The 22,356-nt window shown below is 45.4% G+C and overlaps 1 protein-coding gene and 1 pseudogene across 2 annotated transcripts in view; both read left to right on the top strand.

The window, feature by feature from the left end:
• Positions 1 to 21,912, top strand: part of LOC310771539 (ferroxidase HEPHL1-like) — a gene marked incomplete at its 5' end in the record, with an annotated part of 60,382 nt that extends 38,470 nt beyond the window's left edge. The window contains 6 exons of the mRNA XM_083664129.1: positions 1,213 to 1,447; positions 5,801 to 5,940; positions 6,634 to 6,787; positions 12,925 to 13,132; positions 15,726 to 15,842; positions 20,132 to 21,912. Of these exons, the coding sequence (XP_083520255.1) occupies positions 1,213 to 1,447; positions 5,801 to 5,940; positions 6,634 to 6,787; positions 12,925 to 13,132; positions 15,726 to 15,842; positions 20,132 to 20,357 (1,080 nt within the window). The 3' untranslated portion in view covers positions 20,358 to 21,912. The remainder of the gene's footprint in view (positions 1 to 1,212; positions 1,448 to 5,800; positions 5,941 to 6,633; positions 6,788 to 12,924; positions 13,133 to 15,725; positions 15,843 to 20,131) is intronic.
• On the top strand, positions 2,183 to 5,371 carry LOC310771540 (T-complex protein 1 subunit theta-like; annotated as a pseudogene). The gene is made up of 2 exons: positions 2,183 to 2,671; positions 4,229 to 5,371. The product of its transcript is annotated as a T-complex protein 1 subunit theta-like (transcript).
• Positions 21,913 to 22,356: the final 444 nt, after the last annotated feature.

Below are 22,356 nucleotides of genomic sequence, written 5' to 3'. Positions count from 1 at the left end.
TCATCAAAGTACACACACTACTACTCCACTGTCCATTTCATCAAAGTACACACTATTACTGCACTGTCCATTTCATCAAAGTACACACACCATTTCATCAAAGTACACACTATTACTGCACTGTCCATTTCATCAAAGTACACACACTACTACTGCACTGTCCATTTCATCAAAGTACACACACTACTACTCCACTGTCCATTTCATCAAAGTACAGAAGAAAACCCCCCTTTTAGCCGAAACCCCCCCTAGCATTGAGAAAGACAACCCCGGCTTTCAGCCCTTTGCATAAAACTGCCAACCGGTCTGCTTGCCTCAGCGATACAGCGGGCGCTGGGCGGAAGGCGACGCTTGTCGCCGACCGGTTGGCTCGGCAGCACAGCGACTTACGAAAACCACCGACCGGGCGTGGCCGCATCCAGCGACCAATCCGGCGTAATTCGGCGCGCTGACTCAGCATTGAGATTTGAGAAACCCCGCAGCGGCTTATGAAAATCGCCGTCTGTGCGTGGTCGCAGCGATACAGCGGGCGTAAGGTGACCAACCAATCCGGCATAATTCGGCGCGCTGAATTGGCATTTAAGCCAGACAACCTTACTTTTTGCTTTAAGAAATAAAACCTAAAAAGAAAACCCCCCCTTTGCCTAAACTCCCCCCTTGGGGGATTCTCTATTCTAGTCCGAGCAGATGCCCTCTCTCACCGCAAGAAGAGAGGCATCTCAGCGCGGAGTCATTACGCCGTACACACACTGCATGTAGGCTACCATTCACACAAATAGCACACACTTGGATTAACGTGGGCAAAATGTCCGACAGCTTTAGATTAGCTAACAACCTAAGCTACTGATATTATCAGACATGATAGACATTCAAAATATGAATCATACAAACATTCAATGATCATGATTGAAGTGTTACAGCACCATTTCTCATAACCATGAGCCTACTTTTTGAAAATAAATTTAACTTCATCTGTAGTCGCGGACCCCGAGCCGAGCACATCTGGTAGGGCGAGCCGATCCGGTACCCACACCGGGACAGCAGCGGGAATGATTTAAAAAATGCGATAAAAAAAAAACCAGCACACACTTGACAGTATTAAGCTACTGTAAATGAGAATGTGTTCTTTATTCTTGACATGTCTGTTTGAAGAGGGGTTAAAAAGTCTATGTCAATGTTTATGTGACAGCATGTTGGTTTGTTTACATTCAGGATCTGTACAGCGGTCTCCTGGGGCCACTGGTGGTCTGCAGACCTCAGACTTTACAGGGTCCAGATAGACAGAGGAGAGATGTGGAGAATGAGTTTGCTCTACTCTTTATGGTGTTTGATGAAAACCAGTCCTGGTACTTGGAGAAGAACATCGAAACGTACCTTGGCACCGACCCAAACACGAGGACGAGGATTGACGAGGACGAGGATTTTAAGGAGAGCAACCTGATGCATGGTGAGAGAAAGAGGGAGAGGTGGAGCGACAGAGTGAAAGTAAAGTGTTAAGACCAGATATTAAACTGTAGGAAGTAATTCATTCCTGTCCGGAAACAGGGTCACTGCAGCAGCAGCAAAAGCAATGGGATAGGATAGTCCTGTGCCATACAGATTCAGGGTAATGGGATGTCGCATGGAGAAAGAGAGAACTAAAATATAAGCACACAAATTGAATAATATAAGAATATTTATTTTGCGTGAGGCCTCTTCAGTTCTTTGCCCACCAGCTTTGAAAAAAAAAGTTGCCTGCCACCACCAGCGTCTTTGATCATTTTCACTAATATCAAGACCCACAGAATAGTTCTATGAATATGTAAACACTGAATATCTCAAAAGAAAGAAGAGGGGCTTTCATAGGGGGGAATGAATATATTCTAGCTTCATCCATTCTTTAGTTATCAACACATGAATGTAAGTAGTGTTCATCAAAAATGTCCGTCCGTCCGTAACATGTCAAGAATACCACACGAGGGGCCCGGTTAATCGGTCGTATTCACGGTAAACATGACTGACCCCATGTGAAGGGCCCAATAGATATTGCAACATCAGTGATTAAACAGTGACATCATCAATGTCAAAGACATTGTGACATCATCAGTGATGTCATAAAGCCTTCCCTGCTGGGTTATAAATTGGACCACTCAGTGCCTAAGCCAACTCAAATACACTGCAGTTATCTTTGCTACATCTTAAAATGGCCTTTCACGTACCCAAAGCTCCGGGCTTTGCCCAAATGTTGAAGGATGGCGCTAAGCAGTATTCAGGGCTTGAAGGGTCTTCCGTAATATCCGCACCTGTAAGGAGTTGGCTCAGACCACACACACCGCTTATGGGCCAAACGGCATGAATGCATTTATCGTCAACCATTTGGGGAAGCTGTTTGTCACCAATGATGCTGCGACAATTCTCAGAGAGCTTGAGGGGCAACACCCTGCAGCCAAGATGATTGTGATGGCATCCCACATGCAAGAGCAGGAGGTCGGAGACGGGACAAACTTTGTCCTGGTGTTTGCTGGTGCTATCCTGGGGCTGGCTGAAGAGCTGCTCAGAATGGGCCTGTCTGTGTCAGAGGTGATTGAAGGCTATGAGATGGCATGTAAATAGGCTCTGGAGATCCTGCCAGAATGTGTGTGTTCCTCAGCCAAGAACCTCCATGATGTTGATGAGGCATCAGCTTTTATCCGTTCAGGGCCGGCCCGCCCTATATGCGAACTAAGCGGCTGCCTAGAGCCCCGGGATTTGCCAGGGGCCCCCTCAATTTTTTTTTTTTAACACATTCACTGCCAGCCGTTTTTTCAATACTGTAGGTAGCTTCTGCCAAGTGGTTTTTTTTTAGGATTCTGGCTCATCTTTCAATAGCCGAGGATTATTTTCTGCTAGGATTTTGTGAATACAAAATATCTCAAAAGAACTAATAGAATGTGTGCTTTCTCTGTCTAAAAGAGTTAGTTTGTAGAGTTAGTAGTTATGTAGACATTAGCAGTTGAATACAGCATGGTTTCAGCGTCTGAAAATTTAAGCTGAGATAATTGGCTTTTTGTGAAATTCGATAGAACAGTCACTTTAACCATTTATTTTTCGCATCAGTAAGACGTCAGACATCTAAACAATAGTTTTGAACAGTAATTTCCTCCATAACAGCAGGAAACCCCCCTCTCCTTCAAACTCCTCCCTCCGTGGGCGTTCTCCTCCGCCCTCCTTGGCTGTCTGCTGCCTGGCTGCCCCTCGTCGGGCGAGTCTTGATGGGCTCGCTCGTTTCTTGGGGTTTCGGTTGAGAGCTTTGATGAAGCTTTTGCGATTCTGGGCTTATTTATGCTGCGTGTTTCAAAGTGTGCACCCAGTCTATTTTTGGAACCCCCCACCGGTGTGCGCCACCGTTGTGCGTCAGCGCGAAAGCGTTTTCGCCAATCCATTTTACACTATGAGAATGGTTTCCTCGCGCTTTCCCCTGCAGTTTTGGCTCGGCTTTTTCTACTCTGGAGAGCACTGTCGCCACTTAGTGGGTCGGTGGAATGGGTTGTACACGTTCGGTGGCTCCCATATTTATATAGGAGACGTAAAAGGGTTAGATCCACGTCCCACCGTCAATTTTTTTTTTTTTTTTTTTTAAGACGAGATATCTCGTCATTGGCAGTCAACCGTTGGATTTTGTAAGACGAGATATCTCGTCAATGGCAGTGAACGTGTTAAATAAACATAGGCTATAATATTATAGGCTGTGTGTGGTAGTTAAAACATAGGTTGACGTTTATTTATGTTTGTAGTTTAAACAAAAACATAAATACTGTAGGCTACATACAGTACAACACAAAAGGCTGTTATTTACCTTTTGTCGCCACCTGGTGAGTAAATATTATGTAACTAAAACCATTACAATTGAAAACCGGTCCTGCATGTATCTACCGGTCCTTGGCACAAAAAAGGTTGGGAACCCCTGGTTTAACTGACCTGGCAACCCTTATGGCTGCTGGGTTCTACACGCTTGCTTGACACTGATAGGGCTACAAACGAGCGTCATCATCGTCACGTTTGTTTGTTTTAAATATTCCTCTAAATATGGCTAAAAGTCCAAAAAACTTCAAATTTTCTTCGGCACTGCCCTGCCCCTCCTTACACCTCCCCCTACTTAAAAGTACTTCCAGCGCGGATGCCCCCAAACCCCCGCCCCTGGGAGGGGGCCCCTAATCTATATCCTGCTTAGGGCCCCCAGATGGCTAAGGCCGGCCCTGTATCCGTTCAGCAATCATGAGCAAACAGTACGGCAACGAAGACTTCCTCTCCAAACTCATCGCTCAGGCCTGTGTCTCCATCTTCCCGCTAGAATCCAGCAGCTTCAATGTTGCCAACGTTAGAGTATACAAGATCTTGGGTTGTGGGTTGACATCCTCCTCCATGCTACATGGCATGGCGTTCAAGAAGGACACAGAGGGAGATATCACATCATTTAAAGATGCCAAAATTGCAGTTTTCTCCTGCCCCTTTGATTGTATGGTGACAGAGACCAAGGGCACAGTGCTGATAAATAATGCCCAGGAGCTGATGAACTTCAGTAAGGGAGAGGAGGACATGATGGAGGCGCAGGTGAAGGGCATCAAGGAGGCCGGTGCCAACGTGGTGGTGACTGGGGGCAAGGTGGCCGACATGGCACTGCACTACGCCAATAAGTACAACCTCATGGTGTTCAGATTCAACTCCAAATGGGACCTGAGGAGGTTATGCAAGACCGTGGGAGCTGTAGCACTTCCCAGGATGACCACTCCTACTCCAGAGGAGATGGGTCACTGTGACAACATCTACCTGACGGAGGTGTGAGACACCCAGGTGGTTGTCTTCAAACACGAGAATGAGGATGGTGCCATCTCAACGCTGGTGATCAGAGGTTCCACTGACAACTTGATGGATGACATTGAAAGGGCCGTTGATGATGCAGTCAACACTTTCAAGCTTCTCGTCAGGGACAAGCGCTTGGTACCTGGAGCTGGAGCCACTGAGATTGAGCTGGCCAGACAGATTGCCTCTTATGGAGAGTCCTGCCCCGGTCTGGAGCAGTATGCGATCAAGAAGTTCGCAGAAGCCTTTGAGGCCGGCCCCGCGCCCTGGCTGAGAACTCTGGTGTGAAGGGAAGCGAGCTCATCTCTAAACTACGCTGTGCATCACGAGGGAAACAAAAACATCGGTTTTGACATTGAGGGAGAAGGCTCTGCTGTGAAAGACATGCTTGAGGCTGGTATTCTGGAGCCTTACCTGGTCAAACACTGGGGCATAAAACTAGCTACCAACGCTGCCATCACAGTACTGAGAGTGGACCAGATCATCATGGCCAAACCTGCAGGGGGACCCAAAGCTCCCCCAGGGCAAGAAGGACTGGGACGAGGATGACTGAACCTGATGTTGTCCAACCCTCGGCTCTGTTACCCTGACACGTCAAACACGGAATCACAATGCTTTTCTACTTGTTTATTTAAAGTTCAACAGTCCGGTTTATTTTGTAGAAAGTCGCCATACATAGGTTAAGAACAAATTGTGAAAGTAAAATGTATGGATGGCACTGTTTGCTTTTTATGTTTTAGTCCCAAATAAAAGCCACTTGTGCTGTACAATAAAATAAGAAAAGAAAAATGCTGGTAATGATGGCATCAGTGAGTGAAATATAAACTATGGTTTATTTGTTTAACTATAAACTCGTTTGGTGTCATGCCCTGACACAAACTGACTGCTTCTGTGTGTGTGTGTGTGTGTGTGTGTGTGTGTGTGTGTGTGTGTGTGTGTGTGTGTGTGTGTGTGTGTGTGTGTGTGTGTGTGTGTATTGAAGGGATAAATGGCAAGCTGTATGGTAACCTCCATGGCCTGGTGATGACGGAGGGCCAGAAAGTCGACTGGTACCTCCTGGGCATGGGCAACGAAGTGGACATGCACACTGTACACTTCCATGCTCAGACTTTCACCTACAAGGTACCTTCTCCACCACCACCACCATCACCATCATCATCACAGTCTAAAAGTGCACGCTTATTTAGAGCCTAGTTCCATAGTTTTTACTTTGATTTAAATTGTTCTCTTCTTTTGTGCTGTTATTTGACAATAGTAAATATTGATGTTGTGTCATGTACCCTATGAAGACTAGCTCATATTTCTGTCTGCTAAAATAGTGTCATTGCACATTAATGTCTAGGGTGTAATATGTGAAGGTCTTACACCCAGATAAAAAGCTGACTCATGTATGGTTGGCATGATCATGCTTTCAGTTCCTCAACTCCATGCTCACTTCCTCCTCTGTGTTGTCTCTGTCACCAACCGTGTGTGTGTGTGTGTGTGTGTGTGTGTGTGTGTGTGTGTGTGTGTGTGTGTGTGTGTGTGTGTGTGTGTGTGCGCGCGCATGTGTGTGTGTATGTGTGGGCGTGCGTGCGTGCACATCAGACGGATCATGATCATGCTTTCAGTTCCTCAACTCCATGCTCACTTCCTCCTCTGTGTGTGTGTGTGTGTGTGTGTGTGTGTGTGTGTGTGTGTGTGTGTGTGTGTGTGTGTCTGTGTGTGTGTGTGTGTGTGTGTGTGTGTGTGTGTGTGTGTGTGTGTGTGTGTGTGTGTGTGTGTGTGTGTGTGTGTGTGTGTGTGTGCGTGCGTGTGTGCGTGTGTGCACATCAGACGGACCGTGCGCATCGTGCAGATGTGTTTGATCTCTTCCCCGGGACTTTCCAGACAGTGGAGATGGAGGCCGGAAATCCTGGGACTTGGTTGCTCCACTGCCATGTGACTGACCACATTCATGCCGGCATGGAGACGACTTTCACCATCAGAGGTGTGTGTGTGTGTGTGTGTGTGTGTGTGTGTGTCTGGGTCTGTGTGTTTTCATTCCAGAAAAGTCCTCATAATGGAAAGATCATTCTTAATCATAATCTAACTAAATTAACTGGAACAACTCATAACGCATTATTATTAGTATTAATATTTATACTATTCAGATTTCTAATGCATTTAAAATTTGACATCATTATGGCCACCTATTTCAACACACTGCACGGACATTTTAGATGTAGATGCATATCAATCAGTTGCTAAATTTTGTAATCACTAGAACTGATCTAATATTCCATCTATCACAACTTAGTTTGTTATAAGTGAACCTATCAAGAATCAGCCAATTATTCACTTGAAAGTATGTGAGGAATATGAAGGAAGATCAGACTTTGATGCTGCCGATGTGAAACTATCTTGGGGGATGATGGCAGCAGGCATTTGCTGCTGGGTTTTTACAATGGCTATAGACCTTATTCGATAACCCTGGACGGCGCCATATTGTTGACAAACCGCAGCCGTAATGTAGGTCTAGCCGAGCGTATAGCAACAGCTATGGCTTTGTGAAAGAGAAGTGATGAAAAAATAAGTTTGGTCGGAGGTGCGGACCCCTATAAAAAACGGACTTGGAGTAAATATAACTCATTATATTGCCAGGTATAACGTACCGGACATTGTGAATACAGTATTGGCATAGGCTACACACGTCTCAGGAGCTGAAGGCTTTCAAATCCCTTGAGTCCTAGCTATAACTATTTCATCTGTGGCAATTGGTCTGACATTTTTACTTTTGTGCCACCAACGACATCATCATCATCATCATCATCAAACATTGTCGTGACAGCAAAGGTAAATAACCCTAACGTTAAATGTTTGTTTGATCTGACCCTTGCTTGCATGACCCCAATGTTTGATACTAACGTTACCCTCATAGTCTCTTTCCCTTCACGTTTGTGTAGCTAGTAGCTAACACCCAGGCTTTTATTGCTGCTATTACTACAGCCGTGTAACACAGCACACTATCGCTGTTGTGAAATAGCTCCTGACGCAGTAAAACGGCATTAAATAGGCTAGTAAGTAACGTTGGCTAGCGTCCTAAGCTATGACAGCTGTCAGTCACTTTTAAACAGCGCGCTGCGGAATGTCAACAATATGGCGGCGGTGGGCGTGCCCGTACGTGAGTGACGTCAATCGAATAAGGTCTATACTGTATGTCTTTAAGTCTTCCCATACAGTACAACTCTAATGCCTTCATACCCAACGTTCATAATTTGCTTGCCCAAGGTGCTGGGCAAGCAAATGCTTTGTTATTTAATTCAACTAAATAAACTTTGTAAAAGTAATGGTAACTTCATGACCCAAAAAGTAATTTAAGACCTGGCAAAATCGTAATACATCCTTTATTATATAAAAAGGAGCAAGTGGGCAATATCTGTTTCAATTTTTGTCCCACTGATGATGTCACAATGTCTATGACATCATTATTGACCAAAATCATCTTATGACAACACTGATGATGTCATAGGCACTGATGATGATGTTACGCTGCTAACTAACCTAGCTCGTACTAAGTCCTAGTTTCCCCACTAAGGTTAATCAGCCCGTAAACTGGCGCTTCCCTACGTGTGGTTTTAACGTGAAAGTACCTGGGTGAATGTAATTCTACCTTAGGGGTATCATGCATGTTTGGCTCACCCAAGGCTTGTCGGTGTTGTTGCCTTGGCGTGGCTACGACCAGCTCGTGCCTGATCAGACGAGCCCTTCTCAGCTGCTGCGTCTGTTCAGCTCGGCCAGCCCGCTCTCAGTATGGCCGTTCAGGGGTTAGGAGAAAAAGGTGTATCCGTGGTCCGTGTGGTGGAGGTTGTTGCAAAAACAGTCTCTGTTGTGCAAGAGTCCGCGTTAGCGTCTTAGCGTCCTCGCTCCTCACGGTGTGCTCGCCACTCCCAAAAGTCACCGAGAGCGCGGCCCAGCTGCGACCTGTTAAAGAATCAAACAACACTCCACCCCTTTTGTGTGACGTCAGTCTATCCCTAGCTATAATCTACGCTGTCCAAATCACACCTATCATAACGGAACGGAACCACATCTCCCAGCTAATAATAAATACCATATCGTAACAATGATGTCATAGATATTGTGACAAGGGGCCGATACCCTAGCTTTATTTTATATAAATAAATGCAGTCGAATTTAAAGATGAGCTGAACCCAAGTGGTGCAAGGGTCAGAGACGTATCGGACTGAAAACAAATCTTGCCTGAGATGACAGAGGTTTGAGAGGCGGGCCATAGCGTGTTGATGATTTGATTTGACAATTCCGGGGACTGGATTTGGCGTTGGCCAATCCTGGCATGTTCTGCCCCCAAATCGAGTGGGATTCAGCGTGTTGTGGCGCTACGCCAGGGCCGGCACCAGGATGAAATGACTAAGGGGGCGGTTATAACTGGGGAGGGGGCTGATATTTTTATATCGTAAAACATAGGTTAGAGGCGCAGCTTATGAACAGGCAATGCAGGCAATTGCTTAGGGCCCCAGGCCATTAAGGGGCCCCTGATGGCTGAGAAACTTTACTCCACAGCAGTGACCGCAACTCCCTCCCCATAAACAACCAATGGACGATTTGTAATGACATTGAAACCTCCCTAAAGAGGCCCCATGTAATTCCCATCATACTCGTATGATTCATGTACATTCTCTTGAATTGAAAGTGAAACATACATTCAAGAGAATGTATGTGACTCATCAACACAGTCTCTTAGAAAAACGTATAATACAACGATGTGGACCAACGTTGCTATTTTACAATTTCGGCTCGAAAAACGTAAAATATTAACGTTCCGAGTGGTTAGGGTGAGGATTAGAGTAGGGGGAGGGGTTAGAAACAGAAAATCTCCATAAAACACGCCCAAACCTTCAGTCATTCACTTTCACTTTCAATTCAAGAGAACATAATTATGTGAATCCTTCCTGTCAAACTTGCATGATTCATGTACTTTCTCTTGAATTGAAAGTGAAAGGAACGCTGGTTGGAAGGGGCCCCTTGGAATTTTTGCCTAGGGCCCCAACAGACTCTAGAATCACCACTGAGGTTATATACCCGCTATGCCTATTTCTGGACTTTTTAACCATAATAACCTCTGAAAAGCGCAATAACAACACAAGAAAGTCTACTATTCAAAATCAAATAAATCATTTATTTCACAGCAGCAGATTAAGGCATTAATAGAGCTGAGCTTTGCATAACATGAAATGCGGGACCTGTCTGGAGCACTCTGAACATATATTTCTATGAAAAGTCATAGAATAAACAATTGCTGCAAAAATCAACAACTAAACAAAATAATAGCCAGTCAGTGCCAGGTTCATTAAATTAAAGAAATAAAGTGATCAGATGTGTTGTCTCCGTCTTTCTGCCCTAGTGACAACCAAAGCACAGCAAATAGCGCTTCCCTCCCAATTCTGAAACAACAGAGCTATGTTTATAGGGGGTAGCCTATATTAACACGTTGAGTGCCAATGACGAGATATCTCGGCTTACAGGATCCAACCGTTGAGTGCCAAAGACGAGATATCTCGGCTTACATTAAAAAAAAAAAAATTGACGGTGGGACATCGATCAACCCCTTTTACGTCTCCTATACCAATATTGGAGGAAGAGAATGTGTATAATCTATTTTACCGACCCACTGAGTGGCGACATGTCTCTCCACAGTAGAAAGAGGCGACCCAAAACTGGAGGGAAAAGCGAGACGAAGCCGTTCTCATACTGTAAAATTGATGGCGAAAACGCTTTCACTTTCGCGCTGATGCACAGCGGTGGCAACGGTGGGGGGTTCCAAGAATAGATTGGATGCACACTTTGAAACACGCAGCATAAATATGACCAGAATCGCAAAAGCTTCATCAAAGCTCTCAACCAAAACTCCAAGAAGCGAGCGAGTCCATCCCTACTTCCTCAAAGAGCGGCCGCGCAGACAGGCACAGGACAGCAGCAGCAAAGCAGTGAGACTGGTGACAAGCCTTGTGACACGGCCGCTGCAGCCAAGAAGAACGCCCACGGAGGGAGGAGTTGGAAGCAGAGGGGTGTTTCCTGCTGTTATGGAGGAAATTACTGTTCAAAACTATTGTTTAGATGTCTGACGTCTTACTGATGCCAAAAATGAATGGTTAAAGTGACTGTTCTATCGAATTTCACAAAAAGCCATTTATCTCTGAATAATTTTTCTGACGCTGAAACCATGCTGTATTCAACTGCTAATGCTTACATAACTACTAACTCTACAAACTAACTCTTTTAGACAGAGAAAGCACACATTCTATTAGTTCTTTTTAGATGATTGGTGTTCACGAAGTCTTAACAGAAAAGAATCCTCGGCTCTTGTAAAATGAGCCAGAATCCTCAAAAAAAAACTGGCAGAACCTACCTACAGCATTGAAAAAAGGGCTGGCAGTCAATGTGTTAACTTAAACTGATCAAATTTGATGAAGACTGCAGAAACAGCAGCCGAAACATGTCAGGTACAAACATTGCCTAGCTGGCCTTTATCCACCTTATTTTTGAATGCCCCACTGTAAAAAATACTTGTGGGAACAAGGTCCGGTTTAACGTGACTCATTGTTGCAGCTTGCCATTTCCTTTGTTATACTCTGGCTGCAGACCCGAATTATAAACCGGAAGTTGGAGTCCGTTATAAAAGTTATAAATATAGTCACGTTATAAACAACTAACCAACGCTGCGGGTCCGTATGGAAACATAAGTTAAAACAGTGTAAAAATTACACCGGAAGCGGAAGAAGCACCCATCAGGCATCATGGCAGCTAGAAATAAGGTGGATAGATGAACTATTCTATGAACTGTTCTTCTAATGTTAGGCTATATATGTTAGCTAGCTACTGATCCTGTTGGCAACTGTAGGCCTACAGTAAGTGCAACATTACATTTCAAATGTACGTATGTTTAAGCCTTTACCACACAGGTGGTTTTATTTAATGCCAGGCTTGGAAATATAACTTTTGTGGGGGGTTTTAGGATTATAGACAATAAATGCTGTGTAGCATGCTGCTACATTGATGTTGAGCCCAGATAGCATCTCAGACAAATCTTGCCCATGTATCCTATGCAGAATCCTGAATACCGAGGTTTTCCATTGCATTTTTCCTAGTAGGAAGTCGGAATTTTCAACATCCCTGTTGGACTTAGTACACATAATGACCAATTAACCACAAGACTGTTATAGTAATATTGACACGAATGTTATCTGTAACAGATTTTTAAGTGTGACAGTTGAAGTAGGCTATATTTACTGTGAACTGTAATTGCTTTCTGAGATTTATTTTCTCTTTAAACTGCAAGGTATTTAATGCTTGAACGGTCATATGATTACATTTAGATTGGCGGATCTTATTATTCTCATTATCTTTTTGCTTTCGGCCAAGCTCAGGAGAATGGCAGAGAGAAACGAGTCAATGTACAGGCACGTTGTTTAAATTTAATCTGACTCTCCTTTTCCATGACTTTTAATGTAAAAAATGCTAATTGTTCATGAATGTCACAAAATATGTCACAAGCCTTTTATAAGTGCCGTCTATGTAAATCCACCTACAAAGAAAGGGTTGCCATGGGAGGGTTACTATGTACTACTAAGTACTATGGGTACTGGATATATGTTTATATGTACCACTACCCACCTCTTGGTAAAGTACCTAATAGTAGGCCTACCCTATAGATGCAATTTGTCTTCACATACTACATTTTTTGGGAAGTATTGTACTTGTGTGTGATATAGAAGGCCTCAAGTGTGCGTGCTCTGATTACTTTCAAGAGTAACAAACAAGACGGTAGCCTTGGCATGATAGAAAATCCCTCTGAAGAGAGCACACTCGAGGTCTTAAGAGTTGAAACCTGAAGCAACGTAATAAAAACTTGACGGCATTCCACACTGTCTCACTCCCCTCTTTCTTTCTACCTTTACTTATTCTTTCTTTCTTTCAATCTCCATCTTTCTCCCCTCTCACTCCTCTATGTTGAGCCCTCCTCTCTCCTATGTCCTCTCCTTATCCCCTCTCCTATGTCCTCTCCTTATCCCCTCTCTTCTGCCTTGCTTCCTGTTGCGTCTCCTCCTCTCTGTCCTTGCCGTTCAGATGCAATGGGTGGCGGCTCGGGCCTGGGCACCGGTGCCATTGTGGGGATACTGATGGTGGTGTTCTTCCTGCTGCTGCTGGGCGTGGACGTCACCTGCTACTTCCTCAACAAGTGCGGCCTCCTCATGTGCATCGCCGTCAACTTCTGCGGAAAGGCCGGCCCGGGTGCCAAGAACAAGGACATCGAGGAGGGCAAGGCAGCATTCACGTAAGTTAGCATGGCCTTTTGACCTGTGACAGCTTATAACTTATTAGTGATGTAATGTTAAATACAAAGGAGGGGAAACCTTCTGTCCATGAGCATCATCAAGTCAAGTCAAGTCAAGTTTATTTGTATAGCACATTTCATACACAGAGGCAATTCAAAGTGCTTCACATAAAATGGTTGACAGGAAAAGAAAAGAAAAGAAGAGAATAAAATGGACATTTAATCCATCAAGGAAGGACATCATCAAGGAAACAACCACTGATATGAACAAAAATTAAGCAGGAACAGTAACTGAGTGCTGTGGAATGGGAGCACAAGCACATCTATGTTCCCTCAGTCCTATGTTCCCTCAACCCTATATTCCCTCAGTCCTATGTTCCCTCAATTGTATGTTCCCTCACTCAGCCCTATGTTCCCTCAGCCCTATGTTCCCTCAGCCCTATGTTCCCTCAGCCCTATGTTCCCTCACTCAGCCCTATGTTCCCTCAGCCCTATGTTCCCTCACTCAGCCCTATGTTCCCTCAGCCCTATATGTTCCCTCAGCCCTATGTTCCGTCAGCCCTATGTTCCCTCACTCAGCCCTATGTTCCGTCAGCCCTATGTTCCGTCAGCCCTATGTTCCGTCAGCCCTATGTTCCCTCACTCAGCCCTATGTTCCCTCAGTCCTATGTTCCCTCACTCAGCCCTATGTTCCGTCAGCCCTATGTTCCCTCACTCAGCCCTATGTTCCCTCACTCAGCCCTATGTTCCCTCACTCAGCCCTATGTTCCCTCACTCAGCCCTATGTTCCCTCAGCCCTATGTTCCCTCAGTCCTATGTTCCCTCACTCAGCCCTATGTTCCCTCACTCAGCCCTATGTTCCGTCAGCCCTATGTTCCCTCAGTCCTATGTTCCCTCACTCAGCCCTATGTTCCGTCAGCCCTATGTTCCCTCACTCAGCCCTATGTTCCCTCACTCAGCCCTATGTTCCCTCAGTCCTATGTTCCCTCACTCAGCCATATGTTCCCTCACTCAGCCCTATGTTCCGTCAGCCCTATGTTCCCTCACTCAGCCCTATGTTCCCTCACTCAGCCCTATGTTCCGTCAGCCCTATGTTCCCTCACTCAGCCCTATGTTCCCTCAGTCCTATGTTCCCTCACTCAGCCCTATGTTCCCTCACTCAGCCCTATGTTCCCTCACTCAGCCCTATGTTCCGTCAGCCCTATGTTCCCTCACTCAGCCCTATGTTCCCTCAGTCCTATGTTCCCTCACTCAGCCCTATGTTCCGTCAGCCCTATGTTCCCTCACTCAGCCCTATGTTCCCTCACTCAGCCCTATGTTCCGTCAGCCCTATGTTCCCTCACTCAGCCCTATGTTCCCTCACTCAGCCCTATGTTCCGTCAGCCCTATGTTCCCTCACTCAGCCCTATGTTCCCTCACTCAGCCCTATGTTCCGTCAGCCCTATGTTCCCTCACTCAGCCCTATGTTCCCTCTGCCCTATGTTTCCTCAGCCTTATGTTCCCTCAGCCTTATGTTCCCTCACTCAGCCCTATGTTCCCTCACTCAGCCCTATGTTCCCTCACTCAGCCCTATGTTCCGTCAGCCCTATGTTCCCTCACTCAGCCCTATGTTCCCTCAGCCCTATGTTTCCTCAGCCTTATGTTCCCTCACTCAGCCCTATGTTCCCTCACTCAGCCCTATGTTCCCTCACTCAGCCCTATGTTTCCTCAGCCTTATGTTCCCTCACTCAGCCCTATGTTCCCTCAGTCCTATGTTCCCTCACTCAGCCATATGTTCCCTCAGTCCTATGTTCCCTCACTCAGCCCTATGTTCCATCAGCCCTATGTTCCCTCAGCCCTATGTTCCCTCACTCAGCCTATGTTTCCTCAGCCTTATGTTCCCTCAGCCCTATGTTCCCTCAGCCCTATGTTCCCTCACTCAGCCCTATGTTTCCTCAGCCCTATGTTCCCTCACTCAGCCCTATGTTCCGTCAGCCCTATGCTCCCTCACTCAGCCCTATGTTCCCTCAGTCCTATGTTCCCTCACTCAGCCCTATGTTCCCTCAGTCCTATATTTCCTCAGCCTTATGTTCCCTCAACCATATGTTCCCTTTGATCAGTAACTAACATAATATTTATTTTCCCAGGATGCCAAATGCATGACCCGCCCTACTCTGCCTCTGATTGGGTTACCCTGATATTCGACCCTAACCGTAACCAATAATCACTCCTCATGCCTAGCCAATCATGACTCGCCATGCTTAAATGTAACCCAATCAATGGCAGAGTAGGGCGCATCATGCCCTCGCCGTCCTAGGAAAAGAAATTCTGCGTACCTACCCTTAACATTTATTTATCCAAACAGTTCATTTTATGTTAGTGTGAGCCGAATTAAAACGGTTTTCATTCTGTCATACATTAACCCATTTCTCATTGCATAGGCTCTGACATTCATAACACAACATCAGAAAGGAATATTTTATTTACGTTAATCAGCCTGTTTTGATTGGTGGCTGATTGATTGGTGTGTGTGTGTGTGTGTGTGTGTGTGAGAGAGAGAGAGCTGTATCAATAATTGAATGTTAGTGGTGACTCTGTTGCCTTCTGACAACAGGAAAGATGAATCTAAGGAGCCCATTGTGGAGGTGAGGGCGGAGAAGGAACACAGCCCCAACCAAGAAGGAGGGGGTCCCACTGAGCCCAATGAGACCACCCCTTTGACAGAACCTGAGTGAGTACCCCACCATCACAGGAACACACCACTTGCCCAACCTGGGGTTTGTCCTGGGCTTGGGCCTATAACTTCGGACAGACCCCAACTGTTATTACTCTCTCGTGGGAGTTATGGGATAATACTGGTACAGAGTTGGCAGTTAATTTAAATCACTACAGTAAAATAACTTGTATGACAGGTTCAAACTCTTAGGGCCCTATCTTCGTACGGCGCTATCGTTTGCGCTGCCGTTTGCGCGCCTCTTATTGCTATCTTCCCTGCGTCTTAAGCTATCGTCTGCCTCCACTGTCCAGTTTTGCGCTGGGGTCTAAGCGCAGACACAGAAGTACGCGTTCCCAGGCGTGTCCGTGGGCCTCTAGCCTATCATCTGTCTCGCGCAAGTGTCATTTAGCGCTGTCGGGAAGATACCATCGGTATGTTCCGAGCGCAAAGAGAGGTTTGGGCGTTGCCCGTTCCAAAAATGTATTAGAAAAAGGGGCCTTGGGTGCTCTCAATTTTAACGGCAGCAAATAGCTGGTCTTAGCGCAAACAACCCCACTACGCCAGACGTACGCCTGAGCGCACACAGTATTCTCCGTGCAGTGCAGGAAATCCTTGCTTGGATACATTACGCACGGCATGGATGTCTCTCTCTATCTCCAACACTTCGCGCACGCAGACACTCTTCCCTCCTCAGAATGCCACATTGATTTTCAACTATAGCCTACATTGCAGAAAAAACACATCTTGATTTAAAAATGAGAATTTGTTTGTCTGGTTTTATTAGGCTACATAATTCCCGACCATACAGGTCTGTGGTGTAACATTAGATTACTTTAGGTAGGAGAGGGTAGGAGAAAATAAAAAGCAAATGTTGATCTTTTCCAACCATTATACGTTTAATAGCACCGCAATAGCCCTCTCCACTTCCCTCGTCGGGAGGAGAGAAAGAGAGACACACGGGGCATACTGCCTCACCGCGTAATAGCTAGTAACCTATAGGCCTAGCTACTGCAAAAGTTAACTGTTGAAAATTCGATGTGTGGTTTTGTCACGAGTAGCCTACAGTGAAGTCCCTCTCGCCATCAAACAGACAGTGACGGAAGCATGTGTCTTTATGTGCGCCAAGGGGAGAATGACGGACTAAATTGGTGGGATTCGATGTATATATATTAATAGAAACGAATAGAAAATAGCTGATTAATAAAATGTGTGCTGGTGGAACGAAATTCAACTTCAAATAGAGCAGCATCACTCATCGCGGCTCTCAGTACACTGCAAAATTACGCATGCAGTATACCCCCGCAGTGGAGATGCAGGAGAAGAGAGCCCGAAAAGGGATAAGCATACGTCCATACAGACGTTTGGGCAGCAGCCCTTTTTCAGCGTGTGAAATGGCAATAATACACAGGTGATTCACAGGTGGGCATGAGCACGTTATTTGATTTCTATGCACGACAGCCTCACATCTCTCTCTCTCTCTCTCTACCTCTCCCCATCAAGGCTATCTTTTCTCTCTCCCTCTTTCTCTCTCTCACTCTAGTCCCTCGCAGTGAGGAGGAATCTGGGCATGACCACACCTCCACAATGCTTTTGGGCATAAACACGCCTATACGGAGATGTGCGCCGAGATGACGTGAAGCGCAGCGGGCTGACACGCCCACAATTAGGGCTTTGCGCGGCGCTATTCCAGCGCAAAACGGGCGCTAACGCAAAATGACCGCCGTTGGGAAGATAGGGCCCTTAGTCATCTTAATCCTACAGGGTTCCCATGGGTCCTTGAAATCCTTGAAAGTTTGTGAATTTGAGATTTAACAAAAAAGTAACATTGCTAAATAGGCTACATTCCACTGTCTGCATGTAGTCTGCCGTCACTATAACACAGCACAGTGGAGAAGTGTTCACACATTCAAGCCTCTCTCTCTCTCTCTCTCTCTCTCTCTCGCGCGCTCTCTCTCTCTCTCTCTCTCTCTCTCGCTCTCTCTCTCTCTCTCTCGCTCTCTCTCTCTCTCTCTCTCTCTCTCGCTCTCTCTCTCTCTCTCTCTCTCTCTCTCTCTCTCTCTCGCTCTCTCTCTCTCTCTCTCTCTCTCTCTGTCTCTCTCTAATTGTTGTATGTGAGCTTCTGCAAAGCATATATCCCACTATAAAAATTCTCAGTGTTGTAACAGTAATTAACCTTGATCTGTGTCTCAAACTATGCCATATTGACTCATTGAAATTGAGGAAATCTGGCCTTTAACTCATTGAGTGCCAGCCACTTTTGGAGAACGGACGCTCCCAGTGCCAGAGTTTCAGAGCGTTTTCAGTGATTTCTCGAGGCCCACAGAATATTGTGTGATATTACTATGTAAACACCGAACACGCACAAAGAACGATGAGACTCTATTGTATCAGCAGCAAAAAAAAGTTTATTGATATCATTTTCCGTTCTTTAGTTATCAGCCGGAGAAGATAGGTCAAAAACAGCAAAAACAGGCGTTTCCATCTAGAAAGCTGAGATATTGAGCCTTTTGTGAAATTAAGCATTTCAAGCAAATCACTGACTCTGAAACTAATATTTTCTGACCTGAAACATCTGAACAGTAATTTCCTTCAATATAACAGCACCCCCACCCCCCTCAACTCCAAACTCCTCCTCCGTGGGTGTGTCTCTGGTGGCTTTGCTCGCTCTGCTGCTTGTCAGGCGAGTCTCTGCTGCTTGCGGATCCACGTTCGGATGGCCGCCGCTCGTCGGGGGAGTCTGGATCGGGCTCGCTCGTTTCTGGGGTTTCGGTTGTGAGCTGGGATGAAGCTGCGTCCGTTTCTGGGCTCTCTGCTGCGCGTTTCAAAGTGTGCTGCACCCAGAGTCTATTTTCGGAGCCCCCCACCGTTGTGCGCCGGCTCCCAGCGCGACAGCGAAAAGCCAAACCATTCAATGGTTTCATCACGGCTTTTTCTGCTGTTTTTACTCAACTTTCTCTAATCTGGAGAGCACTGTCGCCACCTAATGGGTCGGTAAAATAGGTTATACACATTCAACATGCCCCAAAATTTTACAGGAGATGTATTAGGCATTGATCCACGTCCCACCGTCAAAAAACGCAATTGACGAACATACTCGTCCTTGGCACTCTACGTACGCTACTAAACGAATTGACGAACATACTCGTCCTTGGCACTCAATGAGTTAAAGTCGAGCTGAACCCAAAAATGTTTTTATTTTATTTTTTTATTTTAGTTCAAATACCTAGGTATTCAGTGCAAAAATCTAATTTCTTTAGTTTTTCACACTTTTCACATCAAAAGTTAATTTTTCAAGATTTCATTCATAACAGTAATCTACAGTTTGCTGACGTCACCTAGTACTATCACATTTCTACACCATTTCAACCAATCAGATCACGACATGGCAGCTGTCAATCAAATCTTCATTTCAGGATAATTTTCTCTTCCAAATGAAGGGGGAAATGGCGCCTAGTGCCTGTCATCTGGCAGAATTTCTAGCCCATAAACTAACTACTAACTTGACCAATTATGCAAACTAAATCAAACGGTAATGTCTAAGAATGCAAAGAAATGTAACTGGCTCATTAAAACTCGCATTCCAGGAATATTATTTACCGCAATAGCGACAATGGCGCGCGCCTCAGAGAGCCTGGTTGTCAGGGGGTCGCACCTCGGAGATTCCAGGCCAACGGGCTGCACTCTCCGCTCGGCAACATGAAGGCAGCTGGCTGCCTGCGGCTCGCTGAGCTCCACTCAGCCACTAACCTCGCATCAGCAGGCTCTTCCCGAGGAGAGCGCCACAACACGCTGAATCCCACTCGATTTGGAGGCGGAACACGCCAGGATTGGCCAAAGCCCAATCCAGTCCTCAGAATTGTCAAATAAAATAATCGACATGCTACTCTGACCCGCCTCTCAACCTGTCATCTCAGACAAGTTATCATTTCAGTCTGAAACGGACTCCGACACACGCGACGAACGGGTTCAGTTCGACTTTAAAGTCCTTGAAAAGTCCTCGAATTTGATGTTTAAGAAGGTGCGGGAACCCTGATCCTAAAACTCTGATCTCCTGTCGTTTTTTAGTTTGCCATATTATTTGTGATAGTTTTGTGTGCACCCCTCACTCCACAAAGATGTTGTGTAGAGTTTCCTTTGACACTGCACATAGAACTCACTGTGTTTCTGCCTTGACCCTTGACCCTTGACCTTCACACCCCCTCTACCCCTTTATCTCTCCTGTTGCCCTTTTCTTTCTTTCCTCACTTTCCCGGTGGCTCTGTGTCCGCTCCCTGCTTCTCCTCCTCCTCCTCCTCACCAAACAGGCCTGCCACTGCAGACACCGCCTCCACAGATGGGCCACAGAGCCAGCGTGACCCAGTCAAAGCCCCTGACAGCACCCAGAATAAGGACTTACAAATAGACGGCCTGACCAAGGATGTGCCCAATGCGCTCGCTACAGACTCGACCACACCAGGCCAAGACGAGTATGAACACCTCCATTCCCCCACTCCTCAAATTGTTTGTTCTGCCCTGTTACCATTCCAATAGTCCACTAGCATACCATGTATAAAGGAAAAATCCACCCTACAATGCTTTAAAAAAAAAAGCATTTTTCGTGTTTGGTGATATATTTGTCTAATTCTAAAAAACGAATAGATGATGTGACTATTTCCAGCACGGCTCTAATGGAGTTTTATAACAGAAAAAGTATCTATAAAACATCAACTCCACCAGTCCCTCAGAATAAAAGAGCAGGGCCAAGTTAGGTTAAGATTTCCTTTAGAGTCAGAGAGTTAAAGTGTCCATAAAATAGAATCGGCCGAACAAAACACCCTTAAATCTTCTCTATTAGGTTCAACATTTTAAGGAAAACATAAGCACAAGATTTAAGGGTGTTTTTGTGCAGCAGATTCTATTTTATGGACACCTTAACTATCTGAGTCTAAGGGAAATCTTAACCTAAGGTGCTTTGTGCTTGTGCAACTGGGCCTAGGGCTTTTGCAGAGAGATCCATTGTAGAAGAGGCAGTTCTGTGAGTAAGGGATACAGCTACCATCACAGGCACTCCCAAATATTCACCAAAAGGTTCGAGTCCGATCTGGGAAACATTAGGTACTGTAGTCACTCACTCAAGTAGAAGTAGACAAGGCAGGTTCAGGGAAAGTGGGTCGTCCAACACAGAAAATCACAACACATGATCACAAAATGCAAAACTCATTGCATTGAACATTCAAATATCTAACCGTAGTTATAGCGTTAGAGTAGCCTATCCAGGGCCGGCCCTAGTCATATTGGTGCCCCAGGCGAGATTTGATTTGGCGCCCCCCCCCCCCCCACACACACACACACACACACACACACATGTCCGTGAACCACCATCATTGATTATTATTATTATCATCATATAAAGATTTTGGTCGTTTGAAGCCAGATTCATATAGGAATATCTCATTTTAAATTAACATTAGGATTAGATGGTTGTGATGTCAGTATTCAGTCTTAACAATCATATATTTGCTCCTTTTCTCACTCACTCCTATGTCACCACCTGCTCTCCCTGCAGGGTTTGAGATTAAACTTTTTTTTATCACCAGCCAATATGGCTGCTAGATTTTAAAGTTACGAGCCAATTCATTTCCACTAGCCAAAATGTTTTTCTTGAAATAAACCAGAATATGAGTGCCACTGGGTTAATATAAGCATACGTATCAGTACAAATCAGTTATAGCATAATGAATCTATAAATTACAGTATTTCACTGATCAATTGTGTGATTTCAAATTGTGTGAAAATAAAGAGATTTTTATTTATATGTAAATTGATAGCAGGGGAGCACTTCAAGTGTGTCACTGGTATCTGGGCCTGACTTGTATGTCACTTTATTTTTTTATAAATAATTATGAGGGGGTGCCCTTTTTTCACACTTATGCACCTGGCCCCTAAACTGTCTGTGCACATCTCTGGATCGCAGGCAGGCTCGTTACTTGCACGTTTGAACGCCCACCATCTGCTCTGCTATTTCACTCTTTCTCTTCTCCCTCCCTCCCTCTCTCTCTCTCTCTCTCCCTCTGTCAATAGTCACAGCTCACAGCTGTATCTGTAAGTTCTTCACAATAAAAATTGTCTGGGTGTTTTGTCAATGAAAGTCCACCTTATATGAATCAGCAGTCATCAGGAAATGTTTAAACAAGGCTCCAGACGACAAAGTGATCAGCATTAAACGCTAGTCTAGCAGATGTCAAACAGAAACTAAACTAAAAAAGAGGAAAACTAAAGCAGCCTAGCCTATACAGCCTTTTAAAAATGTAATTTCCTGGTTCACTTTTGACGGGGAGAAGAGAGAGGGAGAAGAAGGCAGGTGAAGTGATTGTGAAACTCAGACACTCACCACCCACAACGTAGGCTACTCTACTCACCTGCTGCAGCTGTACTGACGCTGCGCCTGGATCCTGTCTGTGACAAGCGGCTTGTCCAACATCATATGTCGCGTTCTGCACCATTGCCTAATTGCTAATAATAGACATCGGTTCGCGCAAACAGATGCGGG

Source organism: Poromitra crassiceps (genome assembly GCF_964638095.1).
Source record: "Poromitra crassiceps genome assembly, contig: HAP1_SCAFFOLD_770, whole genome shotgun sequence".
In the NCBI taxonomy this organism is placed as follows: domain Eukaryota; kingdom Metazoa; phylum Chordata; class Actinopteri; order Beryciformes; family Melamphaidae; genus Poromitra; species Poromitra crassiceps.
This window is presented reverse-complemented; position numbering and strand designations above follow the sequence as displayed.